The 26,324-nt window shown below is 34.4% G+C and overlaps 2 protein-coding genes across 15 annotated transcripts; both read left to right on the plus strand.

The window, feature by feature from the left end:
- The first annotated feature begins 11,535 nt into the window (after window positions 1-11,535).
- Window positions 11,536-14,113, plus strand: LOC112710051 (putative F-box protein At1g49610). 7 transcript variants are annotated; one of them, XM_025762135.3, is made up of 4 exons: window positions 11,536-11,788; window positions 12,040-13,294; window positions 13,392-13,580; window positions 13,747-14,113. In XM_025762135.3, the coding sequence occupies exons 2-4, from the start codon at window positions 12,059-12,061 to the stop codon at window positions 13,957-13,959; spliced, it is 1,638 nt and encodes a 545-aa protein (XP_025617920.1). In that variant the 5' UTR covers window positions 11,536-11,788; window positions 12,040-12,058; the 3' UTR covers window positions 13,960-14,113. The 7 variants fall into 7 exon arrangements, with proteins under 7 accessions (XP_025617920.1, XP_025617924.1, XP_025617921.1 ...); XM_025762136.3 differs by having other exon boundaries at window positions 11,555-11,788; window positions 12,050-13,294; XM_025762137.3 differs by having other exon boundaries at window positions 11,556-11,788; window positions 11,981-13,294.
- Window positions 14,114-17,852: 3,739 nt separating this feature from the next.
- Window positions 17,853-21,507, plus strand: LOC112710052 (F-box/LRR-repeat protein At3g58900). Of its 8 annotated transcripts, none has more exons than XM_025762140.3 (4): window positions 17,853-18,664; window positions 19,439-20,686; window positions 20,785-20,973; window positions 21,139-21,507. In XM_025762140.3, the coding sequence occupies exons 2-4, from the start codon at window positions 19,448-19,450 to the stop codon at window positions 21,349-21,351; spliced, it is 1,641 nt and encodes a 546-aa protein (XP_025617925.1). In that variant the 5' UTR covers window positions 17,853-18,664; window positions 19,439-19,447; the 3' UTR covers window positions 21,352-21,507. The 8 variants fall into 8 exon arrangements, with proteins under 8 accessions (XP_025617925.1, XP_072058430.1, XP_025617926.1 ...); XM_072202329.1 differs by having other exon boundaries at window positions 17,882-18,664; window positions 19,181-20,686; XM_025762141.3 differs by having other exon boundaries at window positions 18,294-18,664; window positions 19,405-20,686.
- Window positions 21,508-26,324: the final 4,817 nt, after the last annotated feature.

Consider the following 26,324-nt stretch of genomic DNA (forward strand, 5'->3'; position numbering starts at 1 on the left):
TGATATCTATATGGATGTATCTGAATAATATCTATGGGTGTATCTCACTGTAATCAATGGGTGTATCTTCTTTGACATCTTTGGGTGTATCTGAATAATATCTATGGGTGTATCTCACTGTTGTCAATGGATGTATCTTGCGAATATCTTTGGGTGTATCTGACTCATATATATGGGTGTATCTTACTGTTATCAATGAATGTATCTTATTGTTATCAATGGGTGTATCTGAGTCATATATATATGGGTGTATATTACTGATATCTTTGGGTGTATTTTTAGTTTCAGAGAAAATGGCAGCAAGAAACCAAACTAAAGACCTGAAATGTGCCACACATCTCCTGAATGATAAGTTCAGAAACATGACTGAGGAGAAGAAGGCAATTGTGAGGGATCTTGGATTCGGTGGGTTGATGCACATCCCACCACTGAGGGTGGATCACCAACTCTTAAGGGAGCTGGCAAACAACTTCAAACTTGGGGAGAACAAACTGAAGACAGGATATGGTTCTTTCCATATAACCCCAAAAAAAATAGGTGATGCGCTTGGCATCAATGCAACAGGTAATTAGCTCAAAATTATAGATGTATATTAAGTTGTTGCTTGGGTGTATATTAACCTGATGCTTGGGTGTATTTGAACCGACTTGGATGCTTTGTTGTCTTCCTTTTTGTAGGAGATCTATTTCCTGAGAAAGTTGACTATAAGAAACTTTCTGATGATGACAAAATAATTTATAGAAGATTCCAGGGTAAGACCCTCAAAAGTCTTACCGATGAAATGATGGAAATCGGCGTTGGCAACGAAGAGGAACGCCTGATGTTCAAGAGGATATTCATCCTCTACATACAGATGGCGTTCCTTTTGCCAACGACGATAAACAAAATATCGCCCGTGCACCTGGTCCCAATTTTTAAGATGGATGGCATAGAGGAGAGAAACTGGGGGGGGCATGTTTTGACCTTCATGATCAAGGGCATAACAGACTATCAAGAGAAGAAGAAGAAGGCAATCAATGGCTGCCTCTTCGCCCTGATGATAATCTACTTTCATCTTTCAAAAAACAAAGGCAAGAACAGGGTTGAAAGACCACCAAAGCCATGGATTGCCAACTGGACTAAGGAGCAGTTGGTGAAAAGAATGAATGCAGAGAGAGAGGAAATTTTGGTGAGTAATCATAATAAGTTGGTGTACTTTATTTACCCGAATGGTGCTAACTAAAATATCTCATGTTTCAGGGGATTCTGAATTTGGCAGAGACAAGAGAAAAAATGAGAAAAAAAGAAAAAAACAAAAAAAAAACAAGAAATAAAAAAAACAAAAAAAAGGAAGGCGAGCTCAACATCGTCTTCGGAGACAGAAACTACTGACAGTGACACTTCTACCTCTGAGTCTGAGGCTCAAGAAGACTCGGAGGATTCGGGAATTAAACACCCCGGCAAAAAGGGGAAAAAGTAAGTACTATACTTGGGTGTAATTTATTTTTCGGTTTGGGTGTATTATGTTTGTCCACGTTGGGTGTATGTAGCTTATTAAGCAGGGTGTGTTTCGTTTGCTGTTTTGGGTGTATATTGTATATTTAGTTGGGTGTATCTCGTGAATCCATTTGGGTGTATTTTTAGTATGTTCTAAATGACAATTGTTTGTCTTGCAGAATGGACTCAAGAAAAAGAAAGCAGAGGCAAGAGGAGTCAGATTCTGATTCAGAATCTGAATCTGAACCAAGTGATGAGTAATGTCCTGAAATTATTACTCCTTTCTTTTGGCTTCTTTATAAAGATTTTGTGTATTAACTGAGGTGTCTTTTATTGACTTATAGGAGCGAAGAATCATCACCTAGGAAGAAGGAGAAGAAAAAGAAAAAAACAAAAACAACACCAAAAGAATAAGCACTTCTTTCATTAATATTCTGTGATAAAATTAATTTTTTATTTCTGATTGGTACTGTTTTTTTTTTCCACCCAGAACACCACAAAAAAAGAAAAAAGTAGTTGTGGAGGATTCACCTCCTGAAGAAGATCAATACTTTTATGGGTACAGTATCTCGTAAGCTATACTACGGTCTATCATCGTAATTATTTTTGTTAACGTCTTATTTTATGAATGTAGTGAGACATATGAAATATCAAGTGACGAACTTGATGAATTGCTAGGGGAAAACGTTCATAAATCTGCTGCAGAGGGGTATGTCTTGCTGTGCTGTGTATTTGAGATTTTGGTGTCTTTTGTTTGCTAATAATTGTATCTTGTTTCGCAGGGACAACCAAGCTGACCTGCGATCGACAGAAGGTCACTATGTGTCCTCTGAAACGTAAGAAGCTTTATTATTTAATAAAATCTTGTTATCATGATTTGGATGTATTCTGTGAAACAATATGGGTGTATTTTGTGGATCAAGTTGGGTGTATCTTGTTTACTAAGTTGGATGTATATTTCGTTTGAATAACATGAAATCTGTTTAGACTACCGGTTGTGAACTTGGGAAGTGATGATCCTTCCTCTCAAGGACGCACAGAACAGAGTAGTGTAAACCAGCCGTCTCAGAGCATGTAATTTCTCTTTCAAATAACCGTTACTTTTCTTCTTCTAATAACTTCTACTTCTAATTCTGTATATATTTTTTTTAGAAAAAAAGCCCTTTATTATTTTATTCAAGAAAAAAAAAGGCAGCAAAAAAAAAGCAAAAACTGCAAGTATGTAAGTTCTCAAAAAACAAAGCCCGTCTTCTTTTTGAATTGTTCGGGTGTATTTTTTGACCTTCTTTGGGTGTATTTTAGGTTGACACCGGATGATTCGAATATGATGGTTGTTAGCGAACAAACGCCGTCGGAAGCGCTTGCAATGTGAGTTTTCCAAGAATATTTCAACCTTATAAGCTTATTATTTTCAAATACGTTGTTAACCTTTCATTTTTATTCTTGTTTAGAGTCCCGATCCAGTTTTTTGTGCCGCCATCCCAGCAAACAACCACTGACGCAGATTCCGAACCAACCCCTATGCTACAGATTGAAGGGGCTAGAGAAACGTAAGAAAATAGTATTGGGTGTATATTTGTTTTGGGTTTGGGTGTATATTTGCTAAGAGTTTGGGTGTATACTCTTCCTGATCGATTTTGTGTAACTGTGCAGCACTCCTGAAACCCCCAAACAACTTCAAGAAACAACACCCAAGCTTCCCCCAGCTCCAACAAAAATGTAAGTTAATTAGACTAAAATCAATCTTTGCTTGTCATCCGTATATTCTTATTCTAACTCTTATTCTTATACATAATGACGCAGTCATCCAGACGCCGAGGACGCTGCTGCCTTGTTGATGATGGCACGGACAGCAAGCTATGTTCCTAAAACAGATCCGGGGATGCCATCATTCAGCCTCGGATTGACAGATTCAAGCCAGGAGGGGGCGTCGACGTAGGAGACAGAAAGGGAAAAATCTCCAGAAGCTGCAACTATGCTGGAACAATTAGACAGTTTGGTCCAAAAGTTAGCAAGCAGTGCGTCAAAGGGAAAAGACGAAAGTCCACAAATTCAGAGGGAGACTGGGGGAGAAAGTTCTGCAAAGTTTGAAACTCCTGGGGGAATAAATCAAATTCCGGATGATATGAAACAAAAGTGCTACATCTGGGGGACGAGACTGAAGGAAGATGCAAAGGGCGATACTGACGAGTATGAGGAGATCTGCACTCTGATTGGCCAAGGAGAATACATTTTGTTGAGAACGCACCTTGCATCCCTCCAGGCAAAAAGTGATATAGAATCTCAGGTAATTTTAGACTAACATTAATGTTTTTGCACCAAAGTCAACTGCAATGTTTATTAATTTAAAATTGATTTCTAGATTGTATCTGCCATCTGCCTCATCCTAAACCAGAAAAAGGAAAAGAGGTTTCATGCACAAATATACTGTCTCCCCCCCCGATATTGTGGTAAGTGTTACTTCTACGAACTTTGGGTGTATTTTATGCATTGATTTGGGTGTATTTTTTTAGCTTAGATTGGGTGTAAGTTGTTTATTTTCATGTTTTCATTTCTTGTATTGTAATTCTTGCAGAGCATGGCACTTTTGGATCACCCAAGGGGGGAATTCATATCTCCGAAAACGAACAGAGAATTCAGGGTGGAAGCCTACCCGAGTTTCATTCACTTCATAGATAGAAAAAAATTAAGTTCGCATCCATATGTAAGTTTTTGTTTCGTAAATTTGTTAGTACGCTTATTTACTTATATGCCAAATAAAATAACAGACTGTTGAAATGTGGCAATCCTTCAGATTTTTGCTCCTGTTTGCCACTCGGGACATTGGTGGTTATGGCTGATAAATACAAGAACGCGGAAATGTCAAATACTTGACCCGCTACACAAAAAAGCTCCAAGCGATGAGAGAAAGGACATTAATAAATTCACTGTAAGTTGCCTCTGTCTTCTTTACTTTAATAGATAGCTCTATTTTGAAGGTTGAGTTGGGTGTATATTCCATATTCAGTTGGGTGTATCTTGTACATTGATTCGGGTGTATTACTGACTTGTTTTGGTATTTAAGGGATATGTATTTTCAAGATTGATAACATATGCCGGCGGGAAACCTCTCGAGAAAGGCGAGAAGGAGAAGGAAATTAAAGCACCATATGTTAAAATTTCAGGCCAAAAAACAAGGTATAGATTTGTGACTCTGAACCTTAAACTTTCCTAAATGAGATTTGTAATTTATTTTCTTCGTTTTCAGCTATGACTGCGCTATTTACGTAATAAAGTGGCTTGAGTTAATAGAGCCGGAAAACATTAAAAAGGGGAAGTATGAATGGGATAATTGGACACAGGTAACTGTCTTTAGAACTATATAACTCTGTATTACTTTACTGAATTAATATTTCTGTTTAAACATAACATACTTTTTAATTGTAGGAGGAGGTGGACCACTATAGAGTGGAGTATGCTTCCCGGATACTATTCAGTGAGATGAATACACAGAGAGATCGGGCAATTAGAGAGAGTAGTGCTATAAGGCTGTCGAAGCCATCCTCTGTATTATTGAGTCCGTTTTGTCAGATTAATTCTGAGGATATAGAAACTGGGTAGTTTGTAAATTGAACAAATGATGTAAATATTTGCCATTTATCAACAACTTCTATTCCATGTATATTTTTTCCCATAGTTAAACTATCTGTGCTGGTAAACTGTCTGTGATGTATTGAAAAACTGTATTACAGGTGGTAAAACATAAAGCAAAAAATCAAGGCATACGCATATTATAAACTGTTACACCCAACGCAAGTCTAATAATACACCCGAGGTTGAATAAAATATACACCCAATTGTCTGTGCTGTATTCAAAATGAATGAATTACATGTACTAAAATATGAAAAAAAACATCAACTGAAATATATCGCCCATAACCTGTGAATTTTTACAGCTTTTGTTCTATATGTATCTATATATGTGTCTATATGTAAATTGTCAATTAACAAAAATACACCCAAAAGTAACAGTGATTTTACACCCATACTCTCTATAACTATACACCCAAAGAGTTATTCCCTGCTGCTGGTACCCTGAACTGATAATTTATAACTTGTCCCTGATATTGGGTGCAACTTGAATGCGCCGCTGATGCAGCATCAAACAGGTTTATCTGAATATAACACTCACGCATTAGCTAAACTATTAACTAGAAAAATAAACTCAATCGCCACAAATTTAAAGAACATTACATTTACCTCGCTTAAAACTTTCGTCTTCTTCTTCTTTGTGGCATTTGCAATCTGTTTCTCCAGCTTTGAACCTAGCCTGTTTTTTGGACGTCCTCTTGTTCGAATCCTTGGCGGGCTTTGAAGCTCGTTAACGGATTCCAAGTTGGCATCTTCGTGGGATAAAGAAGATGTCCCCTTCCTTTTGCCTTTTAATGCTTCCATCTCGGCCATGACGTTATCGTACGCACGGTGCAGAATTGCAGTCAGCTCCTCCGATTCGGAGGCAAATTCGCAAATATTTTGCGAACGAAAAACCAATTGGTCGAACCTCTTGCCTCTTGGCTCCATTAGTGGCTCGTCGTGGCTGCTCTTGACGTGTGTGTGTCGCCTCTTTACCTTCTTGCTCCATCGTTCCAGTATGTATCTAGGGGACACTTGGCTTACTTGTTCGAAGCTTAACACGCTTAGTGCGTGACGGCACAGTATCCCTCTCGACTCGAATAATAAGCATTGGCATTTTACCTCGGCTGCAACTGAGTCGTAGGTAACTGCGAACTTGTCGAATATTGAGCTGGAAACTTGTTCTCCGACTTCGTATACTGAATAGCCTAGAGCGGAATTCTTTAATCTGGTGATGCAATTCGCCTTTCCTCTGAATTGGGCTTGGACTTCCCTAAACTTTGCGTGAGTGTACGCATCTTGAAACTGAGCTTCGATGGAGGATTTGGTTGCACACGGTATGACCGTATGAAAATCTGCAGCATCTGATTCTCTCTCTGCTTGCTCCCTGCTTCCGAGGCAATTATCGTACTGTTTGACTAACTGAATGAGCGAGCTGTTCCGGGTGATGTACTTGTTAAAAAATGAATGCATGCTCTCGCTCCTTTGTGTGCTTCTCATCCCTGCCCAGAAGTGGTGGTCCAGATAGATAGGAACCCATATGTGACGGTCTTCGTACAGATCTGCATAATACACCCAAACACACACAGTAAAATACACCCGAGAGATCGTACAATTTACACCTCTGCTGCAGATTTTAAAAACACATTACCTGAAAGCCACTTGTTGTCCGCAAGACCAAAATTCACCAGAAAATCGTTCCAATTCCTATCGAATGAGTCTTTGCTGTGAGAGTTCCAAACAACATGGCTCATTTGTTGTTCGATATCGGCATGTCCCTTGTACCCGTTTAATTTTCTTGGAATCTTCTTCATGATGTGCCAAATACACCAGCGGTGAACTGTTGTTGGCATACATGCCTCTAAAGCCCTTTTCATTGATGCGCACTGATCGGTGAGAAACCCTTTCGGAGCGTTTCCTCCCATGCAACGAAGCCAGCATTGAAATAACCATTTGAATGATTCAATTTCTTCGTTCTTCATCAAAGAGCATCCGAGAAGTGTTGACTGACCGTGGTGATTCACCCCGACAAAAGAACCACAGACCAAATTATACCTGAAACGAATTACCATGGTCCAGAATGCAAAATCATTAGGTACACCCCAACAAATGCTTAGAATACACCCAATGAAACGGCCAGTATACACCTCTGCCGCGGATTCGTAGAAATAAATTAATTTAGCATCATAAACAGGGACAGTTTGTTACCTGTTTGTATTGTAGGTGGTGTCGAATGAAATGACGTCTCCGAAATACTCACAGGCGGCTCTGCTTCTTGCGTCGGCCCAAAAAGCCAGCTTAATCGATTGATCCTCCTCGAGTTCAAGCTCAAAAAAGAAATTCGGATTCTTCTCTTTCATTCTTAACAAATATTTCCCAAATTCCTTTGCATCTTCTTGTTCGGAAACATTCCGCACTTCCCTGGTAATGTAATTTCTCACGTCCTTTTCGATGAAATTTAACTCGCGGTGACCCCCGGCAGCCGCAACAAATGATTGGTAGGTTTTGCTTGGTCTGATACCGGCCTCGTCGTTATTCTCTATCGTACGACGAATGGACATGCTTAGTTCCCTGTGCTGTTTGAGCATATCTGCTTTGCTTGGACAGCAGGGGTGTGAATGATCCAGCACAACCTTTGAAATGATCCAAGCACCGACATCCTTCAATGTGTGTATATAAATTCTTGCAGGACAGTTTAAACCGGCTGTCGGATTGGTCTTCTCGGTTGGAGATATTTTAGATTTCCATTTTCCCTCTCTGCTACATGTAATCAGTTGATTCTTAATCTCGTTTCCCTTCCTATTTGTGCACCGAACTCTTGTAGAGAAACCTACAGCCTTAGCGTAGTTCCTGTAAAATTTTTCGGCATCTTCAAGGGTCGTAAAGGTCATTCCGACCTTCGGAACAAGCTCGTCATCAACAACAGAGAGAGGCTGCACAATACACCGTGTCAGAACTGTGAATACACCCATAGATATGATACAAATACACCCAATCATGTCTAATATGATACACCCGAACCGAAACAATTCAACTACAGAATGACCTTTAAAGCCATAAACTGTCAATACACAGGCTGCAGAATACACCATGTCAAAAACTAAAAACACACCCAATCATGTCTGATATAATACACCTGAACAACAACAACTCAATTAAAAATAACAAAAAACCAGTAAAGTGTATATACACCCACACTTATAGCTAAAATACACCCAAAGAAGAATTGATCTACACCCGAGCGTCTGCTATAAATTCCAGGTAATTAAACAATGTTCAGCAATTTTTAAACTACACAATGCTATACAAATTACTGTAAATCAAACCTCAGGAATTTCGTTAGATTCAAATTCATAATCCACATTGCCTGGATTCAGCACAGAATCTGAGCTTGAAGGATCCATCATCTTCAAAACAAGTTCGAACTTTGATTTCAGAAAACAACAAATCAAAAGAGAAAACGAAGCTCGAGTTGCAGAGAGAGAAAAAGAGAACGTAAACGAAGAACATACCAGTGAGAAAAGAAGAGGAAAAGATCGATGGAGAAGAATGAGGGAAGACGCGCGAGAAGAAGAACAACCAAATCTCAAAATAACGAAAACGAAGAAGGAAACAAATATTTTAAATTTGGAAGTTAGATATACGCGGCATATTATATAGCGCGTGTAATCAACGTAGGTGGAGGAGCGCGTATTTTAAATTTATTGTTTAATAAACTTGTAAAGCATACAAGCCCTAATGGCTTGTATGCAGAGCTTTTCCGATAATTTTATCCTTTAGATTGAGTTTTGGGCTACATACAAATTTTTCAGCCTATTTTCGATGTGAATCAGCAAGCAGACTGCTGATGTGGCATAATCACTGCTATGCTATTAGTTATTATGGCTAGCTAACGTAGTTGACAGTGTATAATTTTCCAATTTAGTCTCAGTCTTCATTTTTAAACCCTAGAGCTTCTTCTTCTCCTTTTTGTTCTGCTTGTTGTCTTTTTCATCTTCTACTTCGATTTCTAATCCATCACTAGAAGAAATTTGAAGAATGTCAGTAATAAGGAGAGCATGAAAACGAAGACATTTGGGAAAATGAAAGGATATCAGTCTGGCTGCAAAAGTGAGGTCCCTTTCTTGATGCTTCCTTTGATCGATTCACACTTCTTTGTGAACCCATTGAGAGGAGAATTTTCCCTTGCATCGAATATGAAGGAATCGAGGAGGCGCATTATGCTTATAGAAACAGTAATCGATTGAGAAAGGAGATTTTTGTCTCTCTTAAGAAGATTCTTGAACTTCTAGAAGGTTACATGACTGCGAAACACTAGGATTTGGTTCCATACAACAGCGGTGCTTCTGTCGCCATGAAGCTCTATAAGTAGAAGTTCTTGAAGCATGACAGAGAGAGGTTCATAAACTACCTTGTGGACGTGAAGTCAGGGAAGGAAAAGGTTATCACATTGAGACTCATGCGTGGGGTTCCCATGGAGGTTTCAGAACCATTGGGACTGTTGGAACGTTCAGTGCAAATCCTCAGCTTCATCTGATCGAAGGCAATGATCTTCATTCCAAGATCAATTTTATTAGGTACATGGAGTGGGGGATGAACACAGATTTTCAGAAGGTGCTTAATCAAATTTTGGAGGTGGCTGTGAATGAAAAATTGAAAGAAGATCAGATGATTGAGAGGGTGTTTGTGTTCAGTGACATGGAGTTTGATTGAGCATATGCGAAACTTTGGAAGACCGATTACCAAACAATTAAGAAAAAGAAGAGAACCAGAATGAAAATAAGAAGAAGAAACTCTACCGTTTAAAAATGGAGACAATGACTAAATTGAAAAATTATACATTGTTAGCCACATTACCTAGCCATAATAACTAACAGCATGGTAGTGGCCATGTCACATTAGCAATTTGTTTGCTGATTTATGTCAAAAATAGACTAAAGGACTTGTATGTACCTAGAAGCTTAATCTGAAAGATTAAATTAGTATAATTAAAATCTCAAGAATAAAATTGGTGTAAGGTCTTGTACTACTTTGGAGATTTAGTCTATTAAAGTGGGGGTTCTTTTAGTCAAATTAGATTGTTCTAATAGCTAGCTCACTAGTCTTCTTAAACAAATATTGGATAGAGAAATGCTAGAAGACCAGCAATTTTAGTGTTTTGTAATCATCAATTGGCCATTAATAATATTTTTAATGGTATAAGATTACATCTAATGGTATCTAATAGTGGGAGATCTATCACTTTTGTTTTGATGGTTAAGTGCTGGCAAAAAAATACAAAAGTTGCTGGCCCCCTAGACTTTTTCTATTGGATATTCGAATTTTGTTTTGTGCATGCAGCAACCTATTGGCAAATGATAAACCCTTAAATGGAGTTTCGATTCGCAACAAACTAGTCATTATTCTATTGAGTTAGGGGTATGGGTGGAAGTTGGCTATCCTACGGAAGCTCGTGACTCAGCTCATTTTAGGTTTGACTTGTGGCCTTTTTACTTAAAAGGGCTTTAAGAAAAAACCTATGATGCATGTTTGGCCGACTCATCAAAATATTTTTTTGTAAAAGTAAATTATTTTTAGTTTTACTTATATTAAACACAAAACAAAACAAAAAAAATAATTAAGACTAGTTAAAATTATAACTTTTTTGTTAAATTTTTTTTTATGATTTTCTTGTAAATATAATTATGATATATGACTAATGAATAATATATAAATGAATTATGATTTACAAATTATTAATTATAAATTTTAAATTATATTTAATGTCAATTTAGATTTTTTAAGTTAATTATTTTGAGGTTTAACTTATGAAATAAGCTTTTGAAATAAACTTGTGGATTTGTCAAGTTTTAAATAGGTAGAGTTTAACCTTGAAAAAAGGCCTATATGAGAAGTAACACTCTTAAACTTTGATCATCTATTTATAACATGGCTACACTCATCAATGCCAAATCTCAGTTCGGTTTGACTCGATCCATTTTCACTCTTAACTGAAAATACCGTGAGAAACAATAAAAAATTATTAATTTTTTTAATTTAAAGAATTTTTGGTAGTATAAAATTTTAAAAGTTTTATTAATAATAATTTTAACCGATATTTTTAAAGACAAATAATACGTTTAAAAAAATAAAAAATATGAATAAAGTATATTTTTTGTCACTAAAATTTAACAAATAATTAAAAATATCACTAAATTTTATTTTATTTTAATTTAAAAATATTTTTTAAAACGATATTTTGTTTTAATTTAACAAATAAATTTTAAAAATATTTTTAAAATTTTTTAATAAATTTAAAGAACAAAAAATATATTTTATCCAAAATATAATACTCTTGAAAATTTAATTTAATATTAAAAATTAAAAAATAAAATAGCTACAAATTAAATATTCTAAATTTTAAAAACTAAATATTTTTTTTAAACGATAAATTCATTCAATATAACTGTATTTGGTATGGAATAGTAAGACTAAAACTAAGAAAAGATGATTAGATATTTAGATGAGCTACTTCCTCCATAGATGATGAAGCTGCTGCCAGCTTTTGCTGAGGAGTGAGGATTTTGTCTTCAAAATCTGCAAGTGATTGGGGCTTAGGGCTGCTCAACAGATGATTTGGGTGGGATGATCTCCAATTAGACGCAACCCTAACTCAGTGCATAAGCAGTAACAGATTCAAAGAAGGGGAAACGATTCTTCGGTAAATGCTCCTTCCTCAAACCTATAAATCTTAATAACTTAAAATTTAAAACATTGTTTTCTTTCGTTCGTCTGTGCAATTTAGTTTTTAGTCCTTAATGTTAGTGTTGATTACTCTTTATTTATTTTGGAGAATTCTGGATACAATTTTTTTTTTTTTTGTAATATGAAAAATTTCGTCCTGTTTTGCCAGACGCCATATAGACTTCAAATGCTTCCCTTTTCAGATTATTCATTTTTATGATGTTATAGTTGCTCTTAGGAGAAAGTAATGGACCGAATATCTGTTCTGCCAAAAACTATACTTCATGACATCCTCGGAAGGTTGCCAGACAAAGATGCTGCTAAGACTAGTGTTTTGTCAAAGTCGTGGAGTGAAACATGGTTTTCATTTCCCGTCGTGGCTGCTTGGAGCAAGGATTTTTTTAATATGCCTGATTTACAATTATCTCCAGAAGATCCTCTTTGGCTTAGCAGATTAGATATGTTCATTGGGTATGTGAGTAAAAGATTGAGGAGGCTCCATGACCAAGGCTTAGCGGTCAAAGAACTTAAGCTCAAGATGAAATATATATCTGATAAGATGCTTGTGTCACATTACCACCATCTTGATGAATGGATACAGATGGCAAGTGAAAGTGGTGTCGAAGTACTAGGACTTCACCTCGCTCTTAGCCTGGACAAATTTTATAACCTTCCACTTTGTCTCGTTGAAGCCAAGTCACTCACTACGTTGGTTTTGACTGGGGGAATCAGACTTGACCCAGCATTCTTAAACCATTCACTCAAGTTTTTCTCAGTGAGAAAATTGCTTTTTCATAGTATACTTCTTGGAGATGAAAGGGTTATGGAGCATTTCATTTCACATTGTCCTCTGGTTGAATATTTAACTCTTATTCATTGTCTTCCATATAAACCTTCAAGTGTAGGAGATCCACCTGGTTCTAGGGCCCATTATGTGAAATCGTTAAGCTTGCATGGTCTACAAAAGCTGAAGCAAGTTGATGTTCAAGGAATAGAAGAGATATATATTGATGCTCTGAATCTTGAGAACTTACGCTATGCTGCTAGGATTTGGGATGCATCTAAACTGAATTTAAGTAGTTACAAAAATTTGAGAAGGTTGAGCTTATGTTTTGTGAGGAGAGCAGACATGTGGTTACTTGAACGATTGCCCAAGATTCCTTTCCTTGAGAGTTTGACGTTGAAAGATTGTTCTTTGTCTGAGAGGATTAATATTCCAGGTCCTCAACTCAAGTTCTTCAAGTTATTAAATTGCCCTAACTTGAAGGAGGTCAATATTGATGCTCCAAATTTATTATCATGTGAGTATTTTGGAAAAGACGAACCTGTAATATCTTTTCGTGGAATTTCTAATCAACTGGAAGTCAATGCTCGTATCCACATGGATCATCAGGATGTTGATAGATTGAGGCAATTTATCCAAAACATTGAACCCCAAGAAGTTTTGACGTCTCTGTCCCTTTGTATCATCCCGCCATATTCAGTAAGTATAGACTTTTTCTTAATTGGTTCCTTCTGCTTGCATTTTTGCCATATATATTTATTTATTTGTTTGTCTTTTTGTACCCCGAATTATGCAGATTATAGAAAGCCTGGCTACATTGCCAGGTTCATCATCTCCACCAACTATTAAACACATGCAATTATGCTCTTTTTCGCCTAGGCAAACTCAGTATTTTCCCGTTATGAATTGGTTGCTTTCAAGTTGCTTCCCGGAAACTATTTCATTCAGCTTGAATTATAGTTTTAATATGAGGGAATTCATGGTGGTATGTTATTGTCCCAATTTTCTGTTTTATTTTCTCATTTACAGCTTTACTTTAATTTCGAATAGCGTGTTTCATTTGTTGAGCGTTCATAATATTAAGTAGTTATCAACATAAATAAAAGGTTATGGAGCCTCTAACTTTGTCAGTTATTTCATAAAAACAACAGTATTTCTATGAGATGCTGATGGGAAGCAAGAAGGGCGAGTGCTATTGCTTTTCAAGGGGTCCTGAGTGTTGGTGGCATGGCTTGAAAGTTGTCAAGATCACACATCTAGAAAGGACTTATGAAAATGTTGAAGATCTCAAGGCCATGTTAAATGCATTGCCCTTCGCTGATAATTACGAGGAAGAATTTATCAGTTTTACCTTAGAGTTGTAATCTTGCTATTGTTAGATGATAGACATTCCTTGTTTGAATTAAAACTTAGGTGTTGCTGCTTTCAATGATGTGCCTGTGCTTTTATTTTAGTGCCTATGTGTACGAAGCTGAATCTCTTTGCTAAAGTTAATTGATGTGATCTATGAGTGGCTAAGTGTGGATATTTTTTCTTAGAAATTTCTAAGTTCTGCAATCATTATTTATCTGGGATCCTTTTTAACCGGCTCTTAAAGGCAACTCTGAACTTGAGAACAAAACAATTTCATTGATGATCTTGAGACTTGATTAAATATTCTTGAGTTGGCATGCTGCTTTTGGAAATTACCATTTGATTAATTAATTTATTAAAAACATCTAAATTTATACTTGCTTTCGAAGATTTTTCAGTTGTGTCTTGTGTGATCTTGACATGCTTTCGTACATTAACAACTCTAAATTAGAAGGCCAGTTGAATTTCGGAATTTCAATGTTCTTGAGTAATGTGGTCGTTATTGGTGAGAGGGCAAGACAAAATGATCTAAAAAGAGTTAGATATACTTTGAGTAATAATAATAAATAATTTAGAGTTTTAGTTCATCCTCTTAGTATTTAAAAGAATACAAAATTCAAATATTATTATTATTATTATTATTATTATTATTATTATTATTATTATTTAAAAACATAAAAATGAAAAATAATTCAAAATTTTATTTATTTAGAAGTTAGTAGGATAAGTTCAGACTTTTAATCATTTTTCATATTTTTTCTCGAAAATAGTCAAAACATATAACAGAAGTAGTAGAAAACCAAAAAAGAAGATAACACAGGTAGTAATAGTAAATACAAAACAGGAAGGGGTCTTTAAGAGTTATTTCTTTAGAGAAATTAGAATGTCAAAAGTGTATATAAATTTTTAAAATAATTTAAAATTTTAATTCACATGCACATATGTAAAGTCTTTTTTATATAGCCATCTCATATTGTATCGTCCCATTAACAAAAATAATTAATTTTTAAATCAATTGTTTAAAAAATTATTTTAACCTCTAATATTATATTGTAGAGTTTTTTTTTTACCAAATATAAGGAGATTCAAACTCGCAACCTTTTAGGTGAGTATAGAAAAATTATACTATTTGAGTTATAATTCATTGGCAAACAATTATTTTTGTTATAGGACGGAGTACATTACATTTGTATATATGATATAAGAATCTTTGCTTTTTTTATTTAAATTAAAAAAAATCATTATTTCGTTTTTATTGAAAATTTAAGGAATTTATGTTTAGGTGTATATTATAGTATTTGTTGGCTTGCCCACAAAATATACACAAATATTTTACACATAGCAAGTTAACATAAGAAAATCAATAATGTATTCAATTTCATAATATTGTGAAATGTATCTGATTTACACATTTAGCTTGCAGAAAAATATGACCAAGATTTTTATATTTATTTTGCTAATAATATAGAAATACAGAAAGTATACCTAAAATGGTAAATATTTTTATATTTTAAAACAAACTACACAAATTGATTTTTTTTTATTTAAACTCTTTTAGGAAAATTAAAATCCGTGGAGCTCGTAACAGAGTTTCATTTGTTTGTTTATGATAAAACAATAGTTTCTCTACGAGACACTTAGGGGAAGAGAAGAGGGCAAGTGTTATTGCTGTTCAAGTGCTACTTAAGTGTTGGTGGCATGGTTTGAAGAATGTCAAGGTCACAAGCTCATTCAACAAGGCTGATGATGATAGTGTTACTGATTTTAGGACCATGTTTTATGTATTGCCAAATTATTCTTCTGCTTCTTTAAAAGGAAATTATGGTAGTTTTAGGCCAGAATGATGAAGGTGCTTTTATGAACCGAAAGACATTCTTACATAGGAGTAAAATTATATGGTACTGTTGTTTATGTTTGCGATGAGAACTTGGATTTCTTTTTTCTTTATTCTTTCCTGAGATTGGAATTACTGAAACTTTAAATCTAAAAAAAGTTTTTTTCAATAGGAGAGAAAAACCTTTTTCAGCGGAATAACCTGTTTTGGCCATTACTTTTTTGCAAGCACATTTCGATATATGAGAATTGTAGAAAGGTTTTAATGAATTTGAAGATTAAAGAAAAAGTTGTGTAAAAATAATTGATAAAAGTTGTGATGTGTAAAAGTTTTTCCCATAGAATTGTAATATATGGAGTTCGGAGAAAGGAGGAATAGACTAAAAATATATGTATATTCTGAAATAGAAGAACAATCATATGCAGATAATTTCACATAAAAATAATTATATGTAAATTTTTACTTAAAAAAATATAGATTAATTACACATGTAATAAATTATAAAATTCAATCAATGTAAGCAATTTTTTTACTTATTATAAGACATGCAATTAATTTAACAAATTTACTAGTAAATTCAACAAATAAATTTAACATCAAGTTATAATACGCGAAAACATAATATACAGAACTTAAATGACAACTATGGCATATTCAAATACTAAAAACACAATTTGCATGTTCAATAATTGAAATGTGGTTCTCCTCTAGATTAGTTTAGGAGGACAAACAGATTTAAAATTAAATTCAAACGAAAAAAAAAAAGAAGTAAAGCATATTATTATTAATTAAAAACTTGGGAAATAAAATAAAAAGAAAGTAAACAATCTTATTTGATGTCAGATTGATATGTTTATATAATAATTTGAAAAAAAATCTCCATTATATATTGTATAAATAAATATCTGATAGAGATTATTGTTGTTAGTGACGGTGTTGTGGTTATTCCATACTTTGTTTCTTTCTGTTAAGGTAGTAAGATACCATGGTCCGTCAGTTAGGTTGTGATTGGTTACGAAAACATAATAAAATAACAATGAGAATAAGGTGTAAAAAATATAGATTTTTGTATTTTGTTTGACGATAAATTAAAATAAATTATAAAAATTTAATTTATTTAATTTTTATTTAAAAAATTTAGAAAAAAATATAATTAATAAAAATAATAAAAATTAAAAAATATATTGTGTTTTTTGTTAATAATTTTGTAATTGTTTTTGTTAAAATAAATACAAAATACACTAATTTAATATTTTTAGATATAATATTTTTATTTATGTTTTATTTGTTAAATGTGATTTTATGTCTTAATATCTTGGGAGCTACTTCAATAACGACGTCTAAAACGTTTTTTTAAAGATATTTTTAATAATTAAAATTTAACACATATAATTAATTAAATCGTATTATTTTTGTCAAAATTAGGTTAGACAAATTAATTTGACTGAAAATAGTAAATCAAATATTGAATCAGTCTAAATTAATATTATTTTTTATATAAAATTACTACAATACTCTTATTATAAAAAATGACTAAAATAATTTTATTATATATATTAATTTTAAAAATTCTAAATTATAACCCTTTTATTTTCTCTCGTCTTAGAGTTTTCAAAATTTTTATATAATAGAGATATTTTAGTTAGGAATATTGTAGCCATTTTTTATAAAAAATATTAATTTATATCGATTCAAAATTTAATTTATTAATTTTTTGTTAAACTAATTTGTTCAGTTTAATTTTAATAAAAATAATACAGTTTAACTGATTATATATATTAAATTTTAATTTTTAAAAAATTTCTTTTAAAAAAAGAGATATTTTTAATATTTTTATCTAAGTAACTGGTTAATATTTTTATTTCAATATTCTATACTTATAACAAATGCGGTTTTAAAAGTTAGATCTTTTCAATTTTTTTCACTTAAAAAGAATAAAGTACGACAAGATGCCACTAATGTAATTTATACGACTATATCTATAACTATTAAGAGTATCTATTTGCTAAGAGTAGGACAAAATGTAATATTCGAAGGATAAATGTGTAATAATTCTGCAACCAACCATCCGATACTACTCCGAAGTTCGTTTTCTGTGTGAAAACTTTCAAACTCAACTGCAACCATGAAGTTTTAAGTTCAAAGTTGAAACTTCAAACCCTTTTAGGTTCGAATTACGCAAAGCATGCAAGCTACCTTCGAAAATAATTAATTTTTAAATTTATTATTTACACAATTATCTAAACTTTTAAAATGAAATAATATTTAGTAATAGAAAAAATAAAATAAATATTAAAATAAAAAATTGATAAAGTAAAAAGTATTTAATTATTTTTAAATTACAATAAGATAACGTATACATAATAAAAATTATAATTTAATAATAATTAATTTTTATGTAATTGTTTTATCAATTTTTTATTTTAAAAACAAATGTTTATATACTTCAAAAAAATAAAAAAATACAATACTGTTTAAAAATTAATTTAATATTAAATTTATTTTATTTTATTTCAAAGATAAATTCATTGAATAAGCAAATGAATACAAGGCCGGTCCAAATAGGACAACGTAGAAGGGGTAAAATGGGGAACTCACAATTGTTGAAAGAATACAAGTATACAACCCAAGTAATAAACACAGAATCATAGATGAGAGACAACAAAGTTGATGTAGAAGAAAGATGAGCTAGTTCCTCCATAGATGATGAAGCTGCTGCTAGCGTTTGCTGGGGAGTGAGGATGTTGTCTTCAAAATCTTCAATGGGTTGGGGCTTAGGGCTGCTCAACAGAGGATTTGGAGTGGGATGATCTCCAATTAGAAGAAACCCTAACTCAGTGTATTGGCAGTGACAGATTCAAAGAAGGAGAAACGATTCTTCGGTAAATGCTCCTTCCTCAAAACCTATAATCTTAATAACTTAAAACATTGTTTTCTTTCGTTCGTCTCTGCAATTTAGTTTTTAGCCCTTAATGTTAGTGTTGATTACTTTCTATTTATTTTGGAAAATTCTGGATAGGGGTAAAGGCGGATCGGATGGCCAAAATCTCGATTCAATCTAGAATAAAATTATCGGATTGGATTCGATGTCTACAGTTTTTAAAGCTTGGATTGGAACCAATGGATATGGGATATATCCACAAAACCCAAAGATATTTTTAAAAATTTATTTTTATTAAAAAAATATTAATAATTTTTTTTATTTTTTTAAATATGTTTATTCTTAAAATAAATTAAATATATTTTTTCTTAAATAATAAAATTAAAATAATACAATATATATAATAATTATTAGTTGAAATACTACAACAACAATAACAAAAACAAAGCCTTGTCCATCAGCATTGAATTCTATCATATATCATGCCTACAGAGACACCGTTTATTTATTTTTGCAGATATGCCGATATCTGAATCGGATATGCGGATAACTACATATGCAATCCAACCCTATTAGTGTGCAAATCGGATTGGATCCGATAGCCAAGCGGGTCGGATTCATATCCGCAACTTTCGAATCGGATTCGGATAAACACCGTAGATATGCAATTTTTTTTTTAATATGAAAAATCTCGTCCTTTCTGCCAGATGCCATATAGACTTCAAATGCTTCCCTTTTCAGATTATCATTTTTATGATGTTATACTTGCTGTTAGGAGAAAGTAATGGACCGAATATCTGTTCTGCCAAAAACTATACTTCATGACATCCTCGGAAGGTTGCCAGACAAAGATGCTGCTAAGACTAGTGTTTTGTCAAAGTCGTGGAGTGAAACATGGTTTTCATTTCCCGTCGTGGCTGCTTGGAGCAAGGATTTTTTTAATTTGCCTGAATTACCATTATCTCCAGAAGATCCTCTTTGGCTTAGCAAATTAGATATATTCATTGAGTATGTGAGTAAAAGATTGAGGAGGCTCCATGACCAAGGCTTAGCGGTCAAAGAACTTAAGCTCTGTATGGAAGATACATGTGCTAGTATGCTTGTGTCCCAGTCCCACCATATTGATAAATGGATACAGATGGCAAGTGAAAGTGGTGTCGAAGTACTACAGCTTTACCTTACTCGTAGCAATGACAAATTTTATAACCTTCCACTTTGTCTCGCTGAAGCCAAGTCACTCACTAAGTTGGTGTTGAATGGGGGAATCAGACTTGACCCAGCATTCTTAAACCATTCACTCAAGTTTTTCTCAGTGAGAACATTGTTTTTTTGTGGTATACTTGTTGGAGATGAAAGGGTTATGGAGCATTTCATTTCACATTGTCCTCTGGTTGAAAATTTAACTCTTATTCTTTGTCTTCTATATAAACCTTCAAGTGTAGGAGATCCACCCGGTTCTAGGGCCGACTATGTGAAATCGTTAAGCTTGCATGGTCTACAAAAGCTGAAGCAAGTTGAAGTTCAAGGAATAGGAGAGGTATATATTGATGCTCAGAATATTGAGAAGTTATTCTACAATGGTGCTATTGTGGATACATCTTTCAAGCTGAATTTAGGTAGTTACAAAAATTTGAGATGGTTGAGCTTATGGTTTGTGAAGAGAGCAGACATGTGGTTACTTGAACAATTGCCCAAGATCCCTTTCCTTGAGAGTTTGATATTGAACCATTGTTCTTTGTGTGAGAGGACTAATATTTCAGGTCCTCAACTCAAGTTCTTGAAGTTAACAAATTGCCCTAACTTGAAAGAGATCAATATTGATGCTCCAAATTTATTATCATGTGAGTATAGTGGAAAGGACGAACCTGTTATATCTTTTCGCGAAATTTCTAATCAACTGGAAGTCAATGCTCATATACTCATGACTCGTCAGCCTGTTGATAGATTGAGGCAATTTATCCAAAACATTGAACCCCAAGAGGTTTTGACGTCTCTGTCCCTTTTTATCTTCCACCCATATTCAGTAAGTATAGACTTTCTACTTAATTGGTTCCTTCTGCTTGTATTTTTGCCATATTTATTTATTTATTTATTTGTCTTTTTGCACCCCGAATTATGCAGATTATAGAAAGCCTAGGTACATTGCCATGTTCATCATCTCCACCAAGTATTAAACACATGCAATTATGTTCTGTTTCGCATAGGCAAACTCAGTATTTTCCCGTTTTGAGTTGGTTGCTTTCAAGTTGCTTCCCGGAAACTATTTCATTCAGCTTGGATTGCAATTTTAATACGAGGGCATTCATGGTGGTATGTTATTGTCTCCCAATTTTCTGTTTTATTTTCTCATTTACAACTTTACTTTAATTCGAATAGCGTGTTTCATTTGTTGAGCGTTCAATATCAAGTAGTTATCAACATAAAGAAAAGGTTATGGAGCCTCTAACTTTGTCAGTTATTTCACAAAAACAACAGTATTTCTATGAGATGCTGATGTGCAGCAAGAAGGGCGAGTGCCATTGCTATTCAAGGGGTCCTGAGTGTTGGTGGCATGGCTTGAAAGTTGTCAAGATCACACATTTAGAAAGGACTTACGCAAATATTGAAGATCTCAAGGCCATGTTAAATGCATTGCCCCTATCTGATAATTCCAAGGAAGAATTTATCACTTTTACCTTAGAGTTGTAATCATGCTATTATTAGATGATAGACATTCCTCGTTTGAATTAAAACTTAGGTGTTGCTGCTTTGTATGATGTGCCTATGCTTTTATTTTAGTGCTTATGTGTATACGAAGCTGAATCTCTTTGCTCAAGTTAAGTGATGTGATCTATGAGTGGCTAAGTGTGGATGTTTTTTCTTATAATTTTTTAAATTCTGCAATTACTATTCATCTGGGGTCCTTTTTAACCGGCTCTTAAAGGCAACTCTGAACTCTGGTATTTTATGAAAAAGTGTAAATATATTACAAACGATTCGATAATTGTATTATGATAAATTTGATTATTTTAGGAGCTCATTATTTTATTAAAAATGATATAAAACACATTATACAAATACATACCGTAATAAGTGACTTTTAATATACACACAATATTTTTATACATATTATTTTATACTTTTGAATAAAATAATCACTTGTCAGATTTAGAATAATCAAACTTATCATAAAGAACATCAAACATGTTATAGTGTAACACTCGAACTTTTTCTATAGCAACATAATTAACTTTGTTTTTTTTTCTTGGTGTCATAATTAACTTTGTTTATAAACACCAATATTTAGTAATAGAGAAAATAAAATAGGGCTTAAAATAAAAAATTGATAAAGTAAAAGATAAATTATTATAATAATATAATGTATATATAATAAAAAAAGTAAAGTATATATATTTTTTAAAAAATTTTATAAAAACATTAAAAATCTAAAAGCTAAAAACTTTATTTTAGAGGGTTTTTCGTAGAATAAAATCTAAAAACTTTAATTAAGAATAACTTTAACCTACATTTTTAATGATTATGTTAATATGCTAAAAAAAATTCATTAAAAATTAATTTGTTATTAAAAAGAATAATAAAATATTTTAAATTTTAAATCTTAACCAAACTGCTTTTAAAACACATATGATATTAAGTAGGGTAAAGTATACTTTTTGTCCCTGAAGTTTACTAAAAGTTTCAAAATTACCCCTAAGTTTCAATTTGTTTCAATTTTATCCCAGAAATTTTCGAATTGCATCAATTTTACCCCTGAACGTTAACAGCGTTGAAATCACTAACAGACGTTAATGACGTGGCAACAAGGAGTTCCATGTGGCAACTATGTGTGTGACTCATTTGTAAAACGTTTTTTTAAATAATTTTTAATTTTTGTTTAAAAATTTATATTAAAAAAATAAAAGAGGTAAAAATCCCATCATGAAACCCTAAAATTAACTTCTTCATTTACGTCTGCGTCTTCGTCTTCTTCATTCTCTGCAAGAATCAGAAACCCTAAGGAATGGCTTCCCAAGGCTCTGTATCATCACAAAAAAGTAGTCGGCGACGACGAACGCTGACGTGCAACTGTGGTGAACCCCCTGTACTGAGATGGTCGAAGACACCAGACAATCCCGGCTGGAGATTTTGGGGCTGTGTATACTTTGATGTAAGTTTGAGTGCTTTCTCATTTTGATGTCTTCCTGAGTATCTTCAATTTCTTTTTTTTTTTGTGTTTATGTTGCAGATTGGGAAGGAGTGCACATTTTTTTCCTGGGCGGATGGAGTTGCAGAGATAGAAGAGGCTGAGGTTGCAAGGTTGAAGATGAAGATTTCCACCTTGAAGGCTAAATTAGTTTATGCCAAATGCAAACTGTTGGTGGCTGTAATTTTTGGTGTGTTGGGTTGGTTTATGGTGATTCTAATGGTTTATCTGTGGGTGAAGAATGGAACCCATTTGAGGTTAGGGTACTAATGCGTTTGGGACAGATGAAAATAGCAGAGTAAGAATAGGATGGCTGTTTGTAAACAGTTACAAAACTGTACTCAAGTCGAAAACTTGTTAATGTTGTTGTCCTTGAAGTTTAATTTATGTTTCAAAAGTATCCCTAAAAGGATTAAAATAGTTTGGCACTAAAATTGGCATTAAGAACCTGTTGTGACAAAGACAAACTCTAATTAAAATTTGCATGACATAAGTTGTTAACCATAAGCAAAATAACATAAGTTGTTAATCAACATAATCTCCAATTAACATAAGTCATAACCAAAGTAAAAAATGATTTACATAATCTCCAATTAACATAAGTCATAACCAAAGTAAAAACTGAATTACATAATTCGTAAGCAAAATAATTCAGCAACAAAGAAAGAGTTGGAGTCATAGGTCATAAGTCATAATACAAAATGCCAACATTGTTCAAGCTTTCAAAAGAAGCACCAATTACAAGATTTGACACAACTAAGACCCTGTGAGAGTACTCTGAGTTTGACTCCCTTGTGATGAGGGTTGTCCATGTGCAGTTGAAGTGGAGTTGCTCCTAAGGATTCTAGTTGGTCTTGGTGGCTGGAATTTTTTGTGTGCAGTTGGTTGGGTATTAGGCCTTGCTGCAACATTGGCCAACCTGGTCCTCTTATGCGCTGAGCCAGTAGATCCAGCTTTCTTAGCAGTGCTGTGCTGGGATGGTGATGATGTAGCAGTTCCAGCATTATTGTTTTGGGCCGACGATGTAGCAGCAGTAGTTTCCTATGATGGACATGAACAAAAAACAGCCAGTTACAGTTTAAAAAAGGTAAATAGCATTAGAAACAGTCTTATGTATGGAAAAGGGAACAATAGACAAGTACTTACGGTTGGTCTTCTAAAAGGGCAGCCTCGCTTGTTGTGACCCAATTTTAGACAATGAGAGCATTTTTGTTGTAACCCCAGCCTAGAAGTGCTTGGGCCGTGTGGTTCTTCACCCTCCCCTCTTGCTCTTTTCTTCTTAGGCCTCCCAATTGGCACTCTGTGTGGTGGAGGAACCACATCTGGATGAATAGTTCTCTCCCACATCTGGTCATTCGGATCCCACCCCATAGCAACCAAAAGCCATCCTCCATATGGTGTCTTCAAGAAGCAACCATCAAGTCCTATCATAGGCCTACACTTCATGAAACTCTCCTTGCAAGCCTTTAAACAAATGTAAATCCTATGAAATTGTGGACTTAAGTCGAGTGATGTATCGGGGTGCTCAGTTTGGGCTGCTGGAGGTAATTGGACTTTCAGCTTCACAGATGAACCAGGATTCGTGCGCAGCAACTCATGGCAATAGTCATAAAGTCTTCTATACTGCTCCCTAAACGTTCCATTAATATCAACCAGTGCAATCTGCTTGTCCCGAAATGCCTTTGCTCTTGAAATCTGCACATTCCACTTCCTAAGGGTCCTACTTTGGATGGTGCCCAGCTTCAACTTCGGATTCTCTTCTACTTTCCTCCTGAAGACCTTCGCCAGCCACTTCGACTTCATCACTTTTATGTCAAATACAGTGTTACAAGAATGATGATCATTAACAGTTCTTAGCTGCCAACTATCTTCATTGGCCATCTTCACCGCATATGCAAACCATTCACACCCATCTCCACACTTAGCCCTCACCCGGACATTGTCCACCACTGGAAATTTTATGTTTCTCCCAGTATGAACAGCATATGATGTCACAGCTTCCTTGAACTCCTCTCTTGTTGCATAGAGAGTTCCAGACTCCCACTTATACATGCTCATATCCTTCAACTCCTTGTGAACGGGAAATTTCTTCTTGCTGGCTTCGTCATCCTCACTCGATACCTCCTCCAACTCATCACTGTTCAAACCTTCATCATCGCTTAAACGAGAGCTCTTTCTCTTTCCAACAGCCACCTTTTGAGTTTTCTTTAACTTCTCTATAGCACTCTTACTTTTCTTAGACTTTCTTATATCTTGATGCATCTCCCCAAGAGTTATATCAACATCAAACAGCCCATCATCACCACAATAATCATCTTCACTATCACTAAAATGAAGATCAGAATCAGCCTCATAATCTGGGTCATCAGAGTCATCCTCTTCTTCACTATTGTCCCCATCACCAACATTCTGTAGCACTTCTTCAGCATTTAAATGGACATCAACTAATCCCTGCATTTGGGCCTCCATATCCACCCCTTCACATTGGGCTTCTACTTCAATATTTTGGGCCTGTCTATTATCACTTGGCCCACTATCAGCATCCACACACTCTTCCTTAACAACCTTGCTGTCACCCCCAACATCTAAATACCCAATGTCGTAACAAAAATCATCAGGGATTGAAGCCTTATGCACCACATACAAATCAACCACCTTTTTTTCAACTCCTATATTTGCCATTTCCATTGCTTCTTCATCACCTTTCAACAACTTCAACCCTTCTAATCCTAATTCAGTATCTTTATACCACAGTACCTCAATGTTCTCAGCAATGTACCCAAGTTTTCCAACCACATCATAAGCCTCTATAACACTCCATCTATCTCTGTCACACCAGTCAACCGTTGTCACCTCACCATCAACATACTCAGTTTTACCCTTATCACTACAAAACCTACCCCTGTGATGAACTCTAACACTGAAATCATCCATCCTGCCGTTATAAAAACATTTTCAGACCAAAGAACAGAGTAACTAATAGTTCGAAAATATAGACCACGTAAAAGTTATATTTTTCACAAAAACTCAACAGAAATCCCTCAATCCCTGAATGTAATAGAACCCTAACAGCAATCAAGACTGATAAAGAAAAACCCTAAATCCTAACTGTTCAAACATGCAGTAGCAAGATTGATCAGAATCGTGGCCTACCTCGTCGGAAACGTTGATCAGAATGACGCTACCCCAGACTGAATTGTTGATGACTGAATGCTATCCCAGACTCCTCCCTCAGTCTCGACGGCGTCGCAGCATGCGCCGTCCTGCCCCTCGTCGCGGCAGACTCAAGAAAACGGTGCGTCGTCTGACCACCCAGCAAGCTTCCTCGACTGATTCTGTTTTCCTGGTTGTGTTCCTTCGTGCCACAGGGAAGATAAAAGGCTTATGTTTGAACAAAGAAGCCAATTCGTTTACTGGGGTTACTCAGCCATGGGTATTTTGGGGGTTTCACCTTTCTTGCCACATCACACGCTTCACT

Source organism: Arachis hypogaea, chromosome 9, assembly GCF_003086295.3.
Source record: "Arachis hypogaea cultivar Tifrunner chromosome 9, arahy.Tifrunner.gnm2.J5K5, whole genome shotgun sequence".
NCBI classification, from domain to species: Eukaryota; Viridiplantae; Streptophyta; class Magnoliopsida; order Fabales; family Fabaceae; genus Arachis; species Arachis hypogaea.